This window comes from Macaca mulatta, chromosome 17 (genome assembly GCF_049350105.2).
Source record: "Macaca mulatta isolate MMU2019108-1 chromosome 17, T2T-MMU8v2.0, whole genome shotgun sequence".
Taxonomy (NCBI): Eukaryota; Metazoa; Chordata; class Mammalia; order Primates; family Cercopithecidae; genus Macaca; species Macaca mulatta.
Window position 1 is genome coordinate 71,786,445 of NC_133422.1, and position 17,151 is coordinate 71,803,595.

The following is a 17,151-nucleotide window of genomic DNA, read 5'->3' on the forward strand; positions in this document are numbered from 1 at the left end:
AGGCGTCGCAGGCCTCCAGAGGATCCGGAAGCACTGGGTGCAGCCTGATGGCGCCGGAGTTAGACACCGCACAGGGCGCCAAGATGCGGCGGGGCGCGGGCGCGGCTCGGGGACGCGCTTCCTGGTGCCCGGCCGTGGCGCTGCTATGGCTCGCGGCGGTTCCGGGCTGGCCCCGGGCCTCGGGCGTTCTCTCCCGGCGCCACTGGCCGGTGCCCTACAAGTGAGTGCGGCGGCACGCGCACTGTCGGGGTCGGGGTCGCAGTCGGCGTTGCCGATGGGGGACGGGGTGCTCGCGCGGGGAGCCCCGCGCACGGTGGTTTGTGTCGGATCACGAGACGGCGCGGGGGCAGCGCCGGGTGATGCTCGGAGCGCACTTGAGAGCAAAGTTGAGGACTGGGGAGTCGCAGCCGCTTGTTATGCACAGCCCTGGGATCTTTCCTCCCTCTGGCCACTTGCGGCAGACTCAGGACAGTCCCGAATCTTGGCAGCAGAAAAGGAGAGTAATGTTATTTAATGGAGGGATTTCTGGATACAAGTAGCTGATTTATTGAGTAGTTTAAAAACACTGTCTGTCGCATTTATTTATATCATGCACTGTCATTAGTTATTACTGCGGAACATTTGGTACAATTTACTGGGCGACCAACTCGCTCTGGTTTGAACCTGATCAGAACCCGATCCGAAGTCCTTATTGGAACTTCCCAGTTTTGCACTCAAAAGTCCCGCATCCCGGAATCCCCGTCTCCTGCAGTCCTGGTTAGACCGGGAAGATAGTCATCGCGTTTGTCCGGTCTTCAGCCTGGAGGTAGGACGCCGGTCCTAAGACGAGGACAGGGCCCGCACTCCTGGGAGGCCGATTCCAGCCTTTGACAGAGAAGACACACAGCCTCCGGCGGTCAGAGATAGCTAAACACAGAGAAAGAAAACATGGTGTCAACATCAGGCAGGAGAACGACCAGCAGTTTCTGAAAACAGCTGTTTTTCTTTAAACCAAAAGCATCATTATTTTAATTCAATTTATAATGGACATAATTTTAACATACCAGCATAAGTAATCAACAGCTTAAAACTGCACACAACAAACCTGAAAAATAAAAACAGCTATTTTGCATGACAGTATGAGTGGGAAGGCAGGATTTCCTCTTTGTGAGGAGCAAGTTTTAGGTTCTGCCTGCTGCGGGTCAAATCTGGCTCCATCATCACCAGGGATCTTGGGAAAGTTACTCAGAATCTCTGTGCCCACATGCCCTGAGTCACACAATAGGAATAGTGGTAGCACTTATCGGTTTGCTGGAAGGATTAAATCTAGCAGAATGCCAGCTGTTATCAAATCTAGCTAGTGTATTCTGCTCACTGAAAGGTTTGCAGCACTGTTTTGTTTCGTGTGATATACTACGTGGAAAGAGAAGTTTGTGGTTGAAGCTAGTTTTCTGAAAAATGTTAATAAAAAACTGTTTGTAAGAAGTCAAAATTACTCAATAGAACAAGAATTGTAAATCCAAACGCTTTGATTGAACATTAGGGCAAGGTGTTGACCATAGCTTTTTAGTGGATTTTTTTTTTAAGTCTCAGATATTAAGTACATGCCCCCATCTGATCCCCTCAATTGAATATAATATTTAATTTTATTAAGTTCACATTTAAATTACCTTTGAACTAAAAGACTTTGCTGTGGGTCAGTGCAATCTCTATGTGATTATGTATTTGTTTAAACCAGGTAAGTGCCTATAAAACACTGTACCCAAGTGGCAGAAGCTTTTGGGAACATTGTTAATGTTTTTGGTCAGCATAAAGATTTTAACTTCTTAAGTTAAAATAGAAATTTTTGTTGATTTGTTGGGATTGTAAAACAGTAGATCTGGGTTGGGGATCTAGTATTCTTAGATAGAAGCTCTTGTCACCACCACTTCCTTCTTTCCCAATGCCAGATTATGGGTGACCAGTGTGTCTGCTGAGCTGAATTCAACTGTGGTGCTCCTCGAGTCCTATTGCTATGGCCTTCTCTGGTCTTCTTTTCTTGCCTGCATTGTTGAGGTCATCTTCTAACTGATCTCTCATGTTTAATTTGGCCTCTCTCCCTACCCTCTTTTAATTCATGAAATAAGGTTTACTTTATAGCAAATTCAGTCCTATCAGATCTGCTACTTAACATCCTTTAAGCTTAGCCCCCCCCAGTTGTAAGGCAGGGAATTCCATGCACATTCTCCTAGTGACAGAATGACAGCCCCTGCCAGTCTCTTCTGTCTCCACTCGTGCATTGAAGCCTGAATCCTAGTCTTCCGTACCTACCGGAGACCAAATGTGCCAGGCTTGTCTTATAATACTTAACATTTCCTCTGCCTTTCTGTCTTAACCTTCTAGCCAAGTACGTTAAAAACGTAGGCCTGGCCTTCATCTCTTTCTTTGCCCTCCCCACCCCATTCATCCCATACCTGGTTAACAATGATTTGTCCTTCCTTTGTGCCAGGTAGAACTCATTTCTTTAGTCTAGCACATCCCACACTCATTACTTGTTGAATGTCTTTGCAGCTCCCACCCACAGAGAAAAGCAACAGTGTTTTAATTTCTGTTTCCCTCCTTCTTCCTATAGTTCCCTATATACCTAGTAGAACCTCAATACATATTGGTTGAATGTTATTTTGTAAGTAAATATAAAATATATACTATGACTCATAATCATCTGAATAATCTTAATGTATGGATTGTTTGTAAAACTGAACACATTGGAAAAATGTTCATTTAATCTGTAAACATTTGCAAATGTCTACTATGACCTGGAGCTATAAAATTTTAAGATAGGATTCCTGTCTTCAAAATTTTCACAGTGGGATCAGGGAACAGGGAATCCTGGATTTATCAGAGTGCTTTGAGTTTATCATTTGCTATTAAAAACATTATTGGAAGTTTGTTCACAAGATAACAAAATGTATGTTTATATTTATTAACTATGGTCTGACCTTTGAATGGTCCCCTAAAAATGTTACTGGATTCTAAAAGATGGGAGAAGAATCCAATTCCTGTTGGAATCTAAGTAGATGGTTTCTTTTTCTTTATTAGACGCTTTGACTCCCGTCCAAAACCTGATCCTTATTGTCAAGCTAAATATACTTTCTGTCCAACTGGCTCACCTATCCCAGTTATGGAGGGTGATGATGACATTGAAGTCTTTCGATTACAAGCCCCAGTATGGGAATTTAAATATGGAGACCTCCTGGGACACTTGGTAAGGATGCATCTTGGTCTTACAACTTTGGTTAATTCAATGATTTGGTTATTAAGTTGATTTTTAGGGAGTAATCACTACTTAGATGGCTGACTTTAGATCATGTTGGTGTTTCTCTTAGTACATTTAAAATGAGTAGTCAAAAATAGTTACTATTAGATTTTATAATCTTGACAACAAATGTAATCACCATTATCCGTTGTAATATTATGAATCTGAATCCAGCTCCTGTATCCAGCTCCTGGAAGATGAGAAGAGGCCCAGAAGGGGCAGGGTAGGCAGAAAACACCTCTTGATTTCCAGATCCTGTTGTAGTCACTTTTCCAGGTTAACCCATCACCACGTGAGGTCTGTAGAGCTCCTTCCGGAGACCGGCAGGGGGCTCCGCAGCTTATTCTAAGCTCTGAGGAAATTACGAGCTTGTCCACATAATATGCATGCCTCCTATTTGAAATGAGCTGTAGGGACCAAAGCCAGGGTGGAGGAGGGCCTGGAGATTGGGGCCACAGAGTGGATATGACAATAGCAGCATGGAAGAACAGCTGAACAGCTGTTCTACTTGATATGCATTTGTGATGTGCCACATTTTCTCCTATCAGGTTACCTGGACCCATGGTTATGTCTCAGTTGCTTTTATACGTGTATTGTGTTTACACAGAAAATTATGCATGATGCCATTGGATTCAGGAGTACATTAACTGGCAAGAACTACACAATGGAATGGTATGAACTCTTCCAACTTGGCAACTGTACATTTCCCCATCTCCGACCTGAAATGGATGCCCCTTTCTGGTGTAATCAAGGCGCTGCCTGCTTTTTTGAGGGAATTGATGATGTTCACTGGAAGGAAAATGGTACATTAGTTAAAGTAGCGACTATATCAGGTAAGTTTTGAAAATATAGCAATATTTGATAATTACATCAAAATCCAAATGAAAGAAATTGTAATACTTCTATGGAAACATTTCAGTAATGTTTTACTTAGAGGTCATTTGTAAAATGTACTTCTGGAACCACTAAACTTTGGGAATTTTTTTCATCTCTTGTATTTTTTATTTATTTTATTTCAATAGGTTTGTGGGGAACAGGTTATGTTTGGTTACATGAATGAGTTCTTCAATGGTGATTTCTGAGATTTTGGCACACCCATCACCTGAGTAGTGTACACTGTACCCAATGTGTAGTCTTTTATCCCTCACCCCTCTCCACCCTTTCCCCCAAATTCCCAAAGTTCATCATTCTTATGCCTTTGCATCCTCGTAGCTTAGTTCCCACTTATGAGTAAGAACATACAATGTTTGGTTTTCCATTCCTGAAGAGTTACTTCACTTGGATGGAATTGGAGACCATTATTCCAAGTTGCTGCAAATGCCATTATTTAATTCCTTTTTATGGCTGAGTCGTATTCCTTGGTATATATACACCACATTTTCTTTATCCACTCATTGATTGATGGGTGTTTGGGCTGGTCCCATATTTTTGCAATTGCAAATTGTGCTGTGCTTCTATAAACATGCATGGGCAAGTATCTTTTTCATATAATGAGTTCTTTTCCTCATTGGGTAGATACCCAGTAGTGGGACTGCTGGATCAAATGGCAGTTCTACTTTTAGTTCTTCAAGGAATTTCCACACTGTTTTCCATAGTTGTTGTACTAATTTACATTTCCACCAGCAGTGTAGAAGTGTTCCCTTTCCACTACATCCTGCCAATATCTATTTTTTTTTATGTTTTGATTACAGCTATTCTTGCAGGAGTGAGGTGGTATCACATTGTGGTTTTGATTTGCATTTCCCTGATCATTGCATTGCATTTTCCTGAGCATTTTTTTGAGAATTGTCTATTTGTGTCCTTAGCAACCCTCCACCCTTTTGTTTTGTTTTGTTTTTGTTTTTGTTTTTTTGAGGTGGAGTTTTGTTCTTGTCGCTCACGCTGGAATGCAATGGCATGATCTCGGCTCACTGCAAGCTCCACCTCCTGGGTTCAAGCGATTCTCCTGCCTCAGCCTCCCAAGTAGCTGGGATTACAGGTGCCCGCCACCATGCCAAGCTAATTTTTGTATTTTTAGTAGAGATTGGTTTTTGCCATGTTGGCCAGGCTGGTCTCAAACTGCTGACCTCAGGTCATCCGCCCACCTCGGCCTCCCAAAGAGCTGGGTTTAAAGGAGTGAAGCACCACTCCCCAGCCATTAACCCACTTTTTGATGGGATTGTTTTTTCTTGCTGATTTGAGTTCCTTGTAGATTCTGGATATTAGTCCTTTGTCAGATGTGTAGATTGCAAAGATTTTCTCCCACTCTGTGGGTTGTCTGTTTTTTTCTCCCACTCTGTGGGTTGTCTGTTTACTCTGCTGATTGTTCCTTTTGCTGTGCAGAAGCTTTTTAGTTGAATTAAGTCTCATCTATTTATCTTTGTTTATGTTGCATTTGCTTTTGGTGGAACCGCTAAACTCTGACCCAAACTATTACTCATGCAGAACTTCACCTGTAGGTGATGAGTAGTGTATCTCTGATCTTTGCATTTCTCCCTAAAAATGCTCTTTTCCTATCATAAAAATGAATAAAATGATAAAACATTTTGTACAATTAAATTGGACTTTCTAAACGAAATAGTAAGAGAAATCCATAAAATGCCTGATTAAAGGATATGTTAACTATATCTGAAAAAATTTTAGTGATATTTTTATGATGAAAAATAATAGCTACTACTCATATAGACTGGTTCTGGCACTGTTCTGAGTACTGTACATATATCACATCATTCATCATCACAACTTCTGCAGGTAGTTACTATTATTTTGCCCATTTTACAGATGGAGAAACTGAGGCATAGAGTGGTTACACAGCTTAGTAAGTGGGACTCTAGCCCTGGCAGTTACGCCCCATTGCCCATTCTCCTAACTGCTTTGATACATTGCCTCCCAAAATGTATATGATCTTATATTTGAGGCCCTCTTGAGCAGTTTAAATATTTTATCTTTGAGATTTTTTTCTTCTTTTGGATGTATTGGAAAGTTGCCGAAAGTTAGAATTTTGTTGCACATGCTGCATTGTTGGTTAGTAATGAAAAGAGTTCAGCAACTCTTCCATTGGTAACTCCTTATGTGACTTGGGTCACATTTTTTTGTTTGTTTGTTTTGTTTTATTATACTTTAAGTTCTAGGGTACATGTGCACAACGTGCAGATTTGTTACATATGTATACTTGTGCCATGTTGGTGTGCTGCACCCGTCAACTCGTCAGCACCCGTCAACTCATCATTTATATCAGGTATAACTCCCAATGCCATCCCTCCCCCCTCCCGATAATAGGCCCTGGTGTGTGATGTTCCCCTTCCAGAGTCCAGGTGATCTCATTGTTCAGTTCCCACCTATGAGTGAGAACATGCGGTGTTTGGTTTTCTGTTCTTGCGATAGTTTGCTGAGAATGATGGTTTCCAGCTGCATCTATGTCCCTACAAAGAATACAAACTCATCCTTTTATATGGCTGCATAGTATTCCATGGTATATATGTGCCACATTTTCTTAATCCAGTCTGTCACTGATGGACATTTGGGTTGATTCCAAGTCTTTGCTATTGTGAATAGTGCTGCAATAAACATAAATGTGCATGTGTCTTTATAGCAGCATGATTTATAATCCTTTGGGTATATACCCAGTAATGGATGGCTGGGTCATATAGTATTTCTAGTTCTAGATCCTTGAGGAATCACCATACTGTTTTCCACAATGGTTGGACCAGTTTACAATCCCACCAACAGTGTAAAAGTGTTCCTATTTCTCCACATCCTCTCCAGCACTTGTTGTTTCCTGACTTTTTAATGATTGCCATTCTAACTGGTGTGAGATGGTATCTCATTGTGGTTTTGATTTGCATTTCTCTGATGGCCAGTGATGGTGAGCATTTTTTCATATGTCTGTTGGCTGTATGCATGTCTTCTTTTGAGAAATGTGTGTTCATATCCTTTGCCCACTTTTTGATGGGGTTTTTTTTTGTTGTTGTTGTAAATTTGAGTTCTTTGTAGGTTCTGGATATTAGCCCTTTGTCAGATGAGTAGATTGCAAAAATTTTCTCCCATTCTGTAGGTTGCCTGTTCACTCTGATGGTAGTTTCTTTTGCTGTGCAGAAGCTCTTTGGTTTAATTAGATCCCATTTGTCAATTTTGGCTTTTGTTGCCGTTGCTTTTGGTGTTTTAGACATGAAATCCTTGCCCATGCCTATGTCCTGAATGGTATTACCTAGGTTTTCTTGTAGGGTTTTTATGGTTTTAGGTCTAACATTTAAGTCTCTAAAACATCTTGAATTAATTCTTGTATAAGGTATAACGAAGGGATCCAGTTTCAGCTTTCTACTTATGGCTAGCCAGTTTTCCCAGCACCATTTATTAAATAGGGAATCCTTATCCCCATTTCTTGTTTTTGTCAGGTTTGTCAAAGGTCAGATGGTTGTAGATGTATGGTATTATTTCTGAGGGCTCTGTTCTGTTCCATTGGTCTATATCTCTGTTTGGGTACCAGTACCATGCTGTTTTGGTTACTGTAGCCTTGTAGTATAGTTTGAAGTCAGGTAGTGTGATGCCTCCAGCTTTGTTCTTTTGGTTTAGGACTGTCTTGGCAATGCGGGCTCTTTTTTGGTTCCATAGGTGTGGAAATCCAAAACCATTGTTTACTCACATGCATCCATAGTCTTAATCAAGTTAGAACATTTTACTTAAAATTAATATGATTAGGCCAGGCATGGTAGCTCACACCTATAATCCCAGTGCTTTAGAAGACTGAAGCAGGAGGATCACTTGAGGCTGAGAGTTTGAGACCAGCTTGGGCAATACAGCAAGACCCTGTGTTGCCCAGGCTGTTCTCAAATAAAAAAAAAAAAGTAAAAAATTAGTTGGCTTTGGTGGCCCACACCTGTAGTCGCAGCTACTCAGGAGGCTGAGGTGGGAGGATCACTTAAGCCTGGGAGGTCAAGGCTGCAGTGAGCTGTGATTGTACCACCGCACTCTAGCCTTGGCAACAGAGGAGACCTGACTCAAAAAAAAAAAAAAAAAAAAAATTAACATGATTAGCTTCGTTCACTAGGTGACTTTGTTTTGTTTTTTTGAACTAGGAAACATGTTCAATCAAATGGCAAAGTGGGTGAAACAGGACAATGAAACAGGAATTTATTACGAGACATGGAATGTAAAAGCCAGCCCAGAAAAAGGGGCAGAGACATGGTTTGATTCCTACGACTGTTCCCAGTTTGTGTTAAGGACCTTTAGCAAGTTGGCTGAATTTGGAGCAGAGTTCAAGAACATAGAAACAAACTATACAAGAATATTTCTTTACAGTGGAGAACCTACTTATCTGGGAAATGAAACATCTGTTTTTGGGCCAACAGGAAACAAGACTCTTGGTTTAGCCATAAAAAGATTTTATTACCCCTTCAAACCACATTTGTCAACTAAAGAATTTCTGTTGAATCTCTTGCAAATTTTTGATGCAGTGATTGTGCACAGAGAGTTCTATTTGTTTTACAATTTTGAATATTGGTTTTTACCTATGAAATTCCCTTTTATCAAAATAACATATGAAGAAATCCCTTTACCTAACAAAAACAAAACACTCTCTGGTTTATAAAACACCTTAATTCTACTGCTCTTTTTTCGCCAATCACCAGCATCTGTTTTTCAGGGGCTGATTTTACTTTTGTGAATTTCTTAGCTTTTCTTCCTTGGTGCAGGAAGTTAAAATGCACATCAGCAGAACTGCTGCATATTAACATCTCAGGACTTTTCTCTTGGAAAGAAACTGAAATTCATACTATATTGGCCAAAGTGAGCAAGTTAAGTGATCTTGGTTTCAATTTCCGAGCCTTTGTTAATACAGAGAATTATGGTTCATATCAGTTATGTAGGACCTTTGGACCCAAGGTCCCACAGATAGATATGATGTGCCAAGATTTTTAAAATACCTTCAAAAATAAAAAAAAATACCTTCAGTGACATTTTCATGATGGGAGCTCTTTTTTCTGGTATGGCAGTTACACTTTTTCACTCAAGTGCTTTAGTTTAGACTGACTTTACAACTTTTATAACTTCTGGAACCAAGTTTAGTATAGTCTGATTACAGTCCATTCACATAACTTTAGAGATTAGTTTAGAAACCGTAACTGGAGTGGTTGTGCTTCTAGATGTGGCAAATCCAGTGTTAACACACATTTCTGGCTGGCATTCTGGAACTAGCTAGTAACTGGCTTGTGTTATTTAAGCAACCTAACATCACTAAATCCTAGGATTTAGGATTGCTGTAAAGATGGAAGTTGTATATGTTTGGCAGGTCACACTGAATGGCAGTGATAATATCAAAGAACAAATTGTCATCCTTGATCTTGCCTCATGTAGTTTATGTGCCAGACCTTCCCGGGTTTTGTAGTCACCTAGACTTTAAGCTGATGGCATAGTGCTTCCGCAGTTCTTCCAGCCGGGGTGTGCAGGTATATGGCTGCAGACATGTTTGCGTAAACAGGCAGCGTCTGACTTCTTCACTGTTTCCTGTAGTTCTCCCTCTTCCCACAAAGCTGTCAGCGCAGTGGAAGAGGTTGCACATCTCCGAGAGAGGACAGGTTTCGGTCCGAGTTCAGCTGTGCTTTCATTAGAGCCAGACAAGCTTTCAAGGTCCTTTAAGTATTTGATGATCAACTGAACACGTTTCTATTCAAGGATTAAACACCAGTCAGTAAGAAGATGGAGTGGATGTCCGAGAAAACAATTCACATTTAATATGTAAATGTACCAATTATGTGATTCAGTTTCAGCTGATATTCAAGTGCTTCCTGAGAGGTTAGTACATTATTACTGAGCGTTCATAGAAAGCTTAATCATAGATGTAATTAGCCTGATCCAAATGAGTAAATTGGACCTTAGAAAGGCTAAGTGATCTTTCTCTGGCTACCCAGCTAGTAGTAATGAAGTCAGGTCTTGAACCCAGGTTCTGCCGACTGAATTGGATGCACTATAGTACAGGCTTTTTAGCACCAAAGTGTGGTCCTCAGACCAGTGCCTGCCAACCAGATGTTACTAGTCTGTGAGGAAATAAGTACAGATACTGACAGGAAGCTTTTATAAACTTTTAAAGCAATTTGTTGGAGTGTTTTTGTTTCTGTTGGGTCTAATTAAAAAAATTGGAGCTTGTATTTTATGTGTCTTTGGTCTTATTTTGTCTAGGAATTCATTTTTACTGTTGTTTTTTTTAACTAGTTCCACAACAGTCTGAAAATAACCCAGTCACCAGGTATCTTCCTCAAATACAGAGGGAGAACTTTCTTTCACACCTCCTATTTAGCCTGTCTACTCCTGATAATAATGCCTAAACATTCCAAATTAATACTGCCTCTTTAACCTGCTAATTGTTTTTACAATGTCACAAGAAAACTTGGATCTGTGCATTATCACCATCTAGTGGCTAAACTCAGGCAACACCAACGTCTGCCAAACTCTTAGGAAAATTGCTCTGGAAAAACAGTTCAGGATTTTGGATTTCCAGAACTGCCTTGAAGAGACAAAGATTCTTGTACCAAGTTTTGGTCAACTGCAAATCAAAGAACTTGGTTATGTAGGAAAAACAAATGAGGACATCTGTACCTGGAATTTTTAAACAACATTCTAATAGTTATGTGAAAAAAGCATTCAAGATTTTTGGGTAGGTGCAGTGGCTTATGCCTGGAATCCCATCATTTTGGGAAACTGAAGTGGGAGGATTGCTGAAGGTCGGGAGTTCAAGACCAGCCTGGCCAATGTGGTGAAACCCCGTTTCTCCTAAAATTACCAAAAAAAAAAAAATAATAAAAAATAAAAGCTGGGCGTGGTGGCCCGTGCCTGTAATCCCAGCTACACGTGAGGCTAAGGCAGAAGAATCAGTTGAACCCAGGAGGCAGAGGTTGCAGTGAGCTGAGATGGCACCACTGCACTCCACCCTGGGCAACAGAGCGAGACTCCGTCTCAAAAAAAACCATGATTTTTCAATGTTCCTAAGAATCTTAATGAAGACAGAAAGCACCATAGATTCAGGTAACTACAGCACAGACAGCATTAACATTTACAAAAGTATTTCTTAAGAATTAAACCTGTCAACTCTACTTACAAGATGTAGAGCTTTCAGATAAAGATGATTCAAGAACATGCTTTCAAAATAGTAGTTGAGAAACCAAAACATAGCCACGCAGAAATCTGCCAATTAAGTTTTGCTGCCCTTTGAACAATATGATGTAATGTGATTTACTTTAATTATAACTTAAGTACAACTTAAATGCAGTTTCTATTTTGCTGTTGTAGGCTGGGCACGGTGGCTCACGCCTGTAATCCTAACACTTTGGGAGGCCAAGGTGGACAGATCACTTGAGGTCAGGAATTTGAGACCAGCCTGGCCAACATGGTGAAACCTCGTCTCTACTAAAAATACAAATATTAGCTGGTCGTGATGGCGCATGCCTGTAGTCCCATCTACTTGGGAGGCTAAGGCAGGAGAATCACTTGAATCCAGGAGGTGGAGGTTGCAACGAGCCGGGATCATACCACTGCACTCCAGCCTGGCAGAAGAGTGAGACAGACTGTCTCAAAAAAATGTTATAGATGTTAAAATGTATGTATTTTTTGTCTGACTGGGGCTTTACAGTGAGTATATCCTCTCACTAATCTGGCTCAAAATTAGGTAAGTATACCCACAAAGTGTCATCTAATACATTGTTGCAGGTAGAGGAAAACGGACAGTGAAAAAATCTACTAAACTTTATTTGGAACCCTCGATATTGGCGGCTCCTTAAAAATTCAAGAAAAAAAATCAAGTCTTAGGAAGTCTTATCCAGTTTTATGGTCTGCTGTGGTGGCACTTACTGAATTACCTGGGATTACAGTTCCTGTAAGATTTGTTTTAAATAAATTGTTGGCAGGCTATACAAAGAGTGATGTTCCAAAACTACACACATGCTTTTTCCCTGTTCACAAACAGGCTGGCCAGTGTTTCTAGCATCCTCGTCATTATTTACCCTTTATCATCCAAGTAGTTTCCTGCTCTTCAAACCTTCCTTTCAAAATTTTCTCTATTTAAAACAAGTTAGGATTATTTATCCTTTTATTGGACTGATTATTCTAAGGATAAGCTCTTATTTCACTTTTGGAGTAAAAGGCTTTGTGCCCTTTTTAAAGTTGGGTGTCAGCAAGCAGCTGGAATTTTCCTGCCTGGTAAAAATTAAAACCAGCCCCACAAACTGGGGTTGGAGTCTGTGAAAAGATCATCATCTATGTGTGGGGTAGAGATTAACTATAGTGTGTTAAAGGACGTAGTGGAGGCTTGAACCTTCTTCACACAAACTCCTTCCTTTCAGCCTAAACTTTCCCAAAAATACAAAAAGGTTCTTTAAATGCACTAAATTGACTTAATCTTCAATCATACCTATTTTTTCTGATATGGTTAAAACAGCCTAAATTACCAAATTGAAAGCCAGTAAGACAATGAAAATAATTTCAGTAGTTGAAAACTATTCTAATTTATATAAAGACATTTATCTCTAAAAAGACTGGTTGGGTTCTAGGACCCTTAAAGACTAATTCTTTGTCTAAATAATGTGTTTTATAAGTTCTCATTCTGAATGCAGAAAGAACCCATTCCTTATTTTCTGTATAAACATTTAAAAATTTATATTTCATGGTAGGTTTTAAATTTCCTATTTCTTTAGGCATCAGACTTTATTTCAAGAATAGGTTCCATGAGCCTAACCTCGTATCTTCAAAAAAGCAAGTCTATCATAAACATTGTTTAATATTAAATATTATATCCATCAAATATGGATTTGAAACATTTTTAAGTTTAAAGTCAAATATGTGTAGTTTTTAAAAAGTAAAATACAACAGCATTAGTAACTTTTTATTCTCAAAGTGATAAAAGCATTTAACATATACTTTACAGTATAAACAAATTAAGTACTATGCATTTTGCTTATAAAGTGAATTAAAGTATTTTAAGCATTATATAATTCAATTTGTACAAAAAGTAAATTTCCAAATACAAGCTTTGGTTAGAACTGATTATGTACTGTCAAATCCATTTTTCCAAAGTTGTTCAAAGAAAAAAAACTTGACTAGCACAGGTAATTCTTGTACAATCAGAGCTTTTTACTATTTAGGAGGAGGGGAAATATTACTATAATTGCTTTTAATTTTCGAGTCTAGATAAGCCTTTTTTCTTCTCACTTATATGTTGCTGCAGGAGAACATATCACTTTTGGAAAGCATAAATTATGTAGAAAATCACCTTTTGCTTTATTCTTAAGAAGGTCATCCATTTTAAAAGATCTAAGACTGTTAGCTTCCTTAACTACTGAGATATTTTCTAAAAGTCACACTACTGAAAGGAGCCACTTCGAGAATTAATGTATTCCATTGGGGGTAAATCACTTCTGATTTCCCTCAGAAGGGCAGTAATATCTACTAGCACTAGTGCCCAGAATCAAAGTTTATATCATCTAAAAAAACGCAACATTTTTAGGCTCTACAATGCATGGATTACCTTTATTCATATGAAAGTAATATAAAATGTTACCTAACTTAAATAATATAAAATATCAGTTTAACCAAATTAACAATCACAAAACTGCAGACATTTTTCTATTAAAGTTTTCCAGTTCACTGAGCAATATTTACTGAAAAATGATTATGAACTTAAATATATCCTCTTTAAAATTTGCTTTTTATGCTAGACTGTACAATGGTGCTCCCTTTATGATTTTAAAAATTCTACTTATATAACTATGTAATTCCAAAACGGAAAAATGAGTGAGCCATCACTAAAATTTACTGGAAACTAATATTCTTTCATGGAAACAACTGATAAACATTTTAAAGTTCTATATTTATTTAAATTTGGCTTTTTAAAATAGATAAGCTTTTCATTTCAATTATTGTTTAATACTTCAAAGCTAGTTTAAACAAAGATAAAACAAAGGAGAACTAGTAAAGCATTCCTTACTTTACATAAGTGCCTCAAGTGCCACATACATGGTAACATATCACAAAAGAATGTATATGGTTTAGCAGATTACAGAGCAAACCTAAAAGTTTATACAAAGCTAAACATTGCCTCCCTTCTGTTCCATTTATTGTCTTTTAATTTGATCTTGGCTCTGTATTATCCTTCTATAATACCACTGTGTGACATTTATCAGTTTTCTAAGTGTTCCGATTACTTATATATACCTTTTTAACAGCTTTGTAACATTTGAGAACATTCATCCAATCTTTCTCATTAGATACAATAAATTCATTTTTCTCACAAAATGCTCACTTTCCTGAGCTATATTAAACACCTTATAACAGGTGTATGTATAACTGAAGACCCTAAAATGTCAAGTTTACATTTTTTTTAAATGCATAGAGAATATAACATTTCAGAAAACCTATTAGTACTTCTTGGATATTATAACATACAGGTTTTGTTTCCTTTAGACTGTAAACTGTTTAACATGTATAACTGGTTATTACTTTTATATCTGAACCACATTTAAAAAAATTCGGAGATATGATTGCTATTACCCTAAGGAAACAAATGGAGTTTTCTGACCAAAACTCATTCATGGGTCTTCCAGTAAACAATCTTTACATATACTGACTGAAGATATCAAATTTCTGTGCCACAAAATAGTAGAATTATATCAGAACTACAGCAAATAAAACTTTTATTATAATACATTTGCTTGAAGTTAAGGTGCTATTCATCATGCCCTACATCATGCGGTTTTTACCAAGTGGGCATCATGTCGGGAAACCACACCCTACCAAGATGCTTGGACACTTCCCAGTGAATCTGCTCCAAACTATACTTTTGGTCAGGAATTAGTACTTCTTCCATAATGGATAATTGAGATAGGCGGCCACCACACATCTTCACAAACTCAACAAAGGCACTACATGAGACTTCACATTCCCCTAGTCCAATAGCTGACAAATTTTTGCAACGTTCTGCAATGCGAATTAACTCTTCGTCAAGTGGCCGTAATCCATTTGCACACACTACTAGTTCAACTAGTCTAGGGCATGTCATTCCCACACGGCCAAGCACATCTTTGCTTACTGATCTCCCAAAATACAGATGGGTGGCAGGTATTTCATAGCGAAAGAATGGGTCAAATTCTTCTTCATATAAAAAAAAATACATCACTAAGTTCACTTTGGGTGAATGTCTGATGAAAGCATCCCAGCTGCTCTTCTGAATAGTATGGAAGTGTGTCTGTCCAGGATTCTCACTGACTACATCAATGCGCAAATGTTCTAATCGAACATGTTTTTCAGAAGACAAAGCAAGTAACAACTCATCACTCAATAAGTGGTAGTTCAGGGCTAGTTCTCTTAAGCCATGACACTGATCAGCCACACAAAGGATACCTTGAAAGAAAAAAAAAAAAAAACAAAAACAAATTATTTGCAAGTTTTTGTAAAAGTTTATCTGTTCAAAAATTCAATCAAGTACATGTCCCACAGATGTCTGTCACAGTTCCCTTACCACAAAACTATGTAACTGAAAATCTGTATAGCTGAATTGGAAGGGAAGTCACAAACATTCAAAATCTATTACTAATTTTGTCTACAAGAAAATGAAACCAATTCTAAATCCCATCTATGAAAAAGAAATAAAACTCAATTAATTAACTCTGTCATTAAAAAAATACACCATCACTAAGGTTAGGGCATTCCAGTAATGCACAGACAGTGCCATATTTTAAAAAAATTATTACTAACACTAAACTTATAGGTTAAGTAATTACATGATCACTGCAACAGAAGCCAAAGGACATTTTTTGAAGTTCAAAACCTAATCCTAATAAAAACAGAGTAAGATAGAACCATATAAAACTATGAATTAGGTAATGAATAAAGATTTCTATCAAATGATCAACAGTCTCATTGCTAATAGTGTACAGGCAGCTTATCGAATTTATAAGAAAAAATACCAAGATATCACTAAATAAGCATGTCAAAGTAACTACTCAATTCACATTAATGGAAATATACATTATGAGTTTTGAAGCTCTAACACACCCAGAAAGCAGCTCCCTTAGATCATTCCCTATACTTAGGGTGCTATGCTTTATAACTTACCAAAACTATCATCCTAGCAATAGATGACATTTTAAAGGTCAATATTTGATCTCTCTATAAGAGTTCTGTTTTTTTGTTGTTGTTGTTTTGTTTTTTTTTTTTGAGTCAGTCTTACTCTGTAGCCCAGGCTGGAGTGCAGTGGTGTGATCTCAGCTCACTGCAGCCTCTGCCTCCCGGGTTCAAGTGATTCTCCTGCCTCAGCCTCCTGAGTAGCTGGGACCACAAGCGTGTGCCACCATGCCTGGCTAATTTTTGTATTTTTGGTGGAGACAGGGTTTCACCATGTTGGCCAGGATAGTATTGAACTCCTGATCTCAAGTGATCCACCTGCCCTGGCCTCCCAAAGTGCTGGGATTACAGACGTGAGCCACTGTGCCCTGCCTAGTATAAGAATTCTACCCCAAAGAGGCACCTTATAATACCTGGTAAGTAACCCACTCAATCCATTTCTTCCTTATGTTTAGAAACAAGGATAGGAACAAAACATACATATTTTCATCTACTATTGTTACAAGTATGATATGCCAGGTACTAGAGGTTATGCCACAAATAATTTTAAAAATCTGGAAAAGTATTATTTCTATTTTGAAGTGGAGACAGCTAGCTAAAAATAGCAAAGCTGCAATACAAACACAGGCTAAATAACTCTTATGTCCATGCACTTAACTACTGCTTAAGAAGTGACAAGACAGAGGCCACCAATAAGCCATAGCTTTATAACAGTGGGAAAAGAGAGGCATTAGAATTATCAGAAAAGATAAACTGAATTGCCAGAATGAGTCACCAGAAAACAGAGTAATGTC

General features: G+C 38.5%; 2 protein-coding genes across 5 annotated transcripts in view; one reads left to right on the top strand and one right to left on the bottom strand.

Moving 5' to 3' along the window:
* CLN5 (CLN5 lysosomal BMP synthase) lies at positions 1-13,280 on the top strand. Of its 2 annotated transcripts, none has more exons than XM_077973868.1 (4): positions 1-220; positions 3,058-3,223; positions 3,882-4,107; positions 11,951-13,280. In XM_077973868.1, the coding sequence occupies exons 1-4, from the start codon at positions 48-50 to the stop codon at positions 12,019-12,021; spliced, it is 636 nt and encodes a 211-aa protein (XP_077829994.1). In that variant the 5' UTR covers positions 1-47; the 3' UTR covers positions 12,022-13,280. The 2 variants fall into 2 exon arrangements, with proteins under 2 accessions (XP_077829994.1, XP_014976710.2); XM_015121224.3 differs by lacking the exon at positions 11,951-13,280 and adding an exon at positions 8,329-10,395.
* Positions 13,108-17,151, bottom strand: part of FBXL3 (F-box and leucine rich repeat protein 3) — a 22,233-nt gene continuing 18,189 nt past the window's right edge. For 2 of the 3 annotated variants that reach the window (XM_015121194.3, XM_077973581.1), the window contains exon 5: positions 13,108-15,634. In XM_015121194.3, the coding sequence (XP_014976680.1) occupies positions 14,991-15,634 (644 nt within the window). In that variant the 3' untranslated portion in view covers positions 13,108-14,990. 3 annotated transcript variants of the gene reach the window in all.

What these genes read in the sequence shown, in the direction of transcription:
- CLN5 (XM_015121224.3), top strand. Translation starts at nt 48, where the DNA reads ATGGCGCCGGAGTTAGACACCGCACAGGGCGCCAAGATGCGGCGGGGC. An exon ending in CACTGGCCGGTGCCCTACAA is followed by an intron (nt 221 to 3,057) that starts GTGAGTGCGGCG and finishes TTTCTTTATTAG; the next exon opens with ACGCTTTGACTCCCGTCCAA. An exon ending in TAAAGTAGCGACTATATCAG is followed by an intron (nt 4,108 to 8,328) that starts GTAAGTTTTGAA and finishes TTTTTGAACTAG; the next exon opens with GAAACATGTTCAATCAAATG.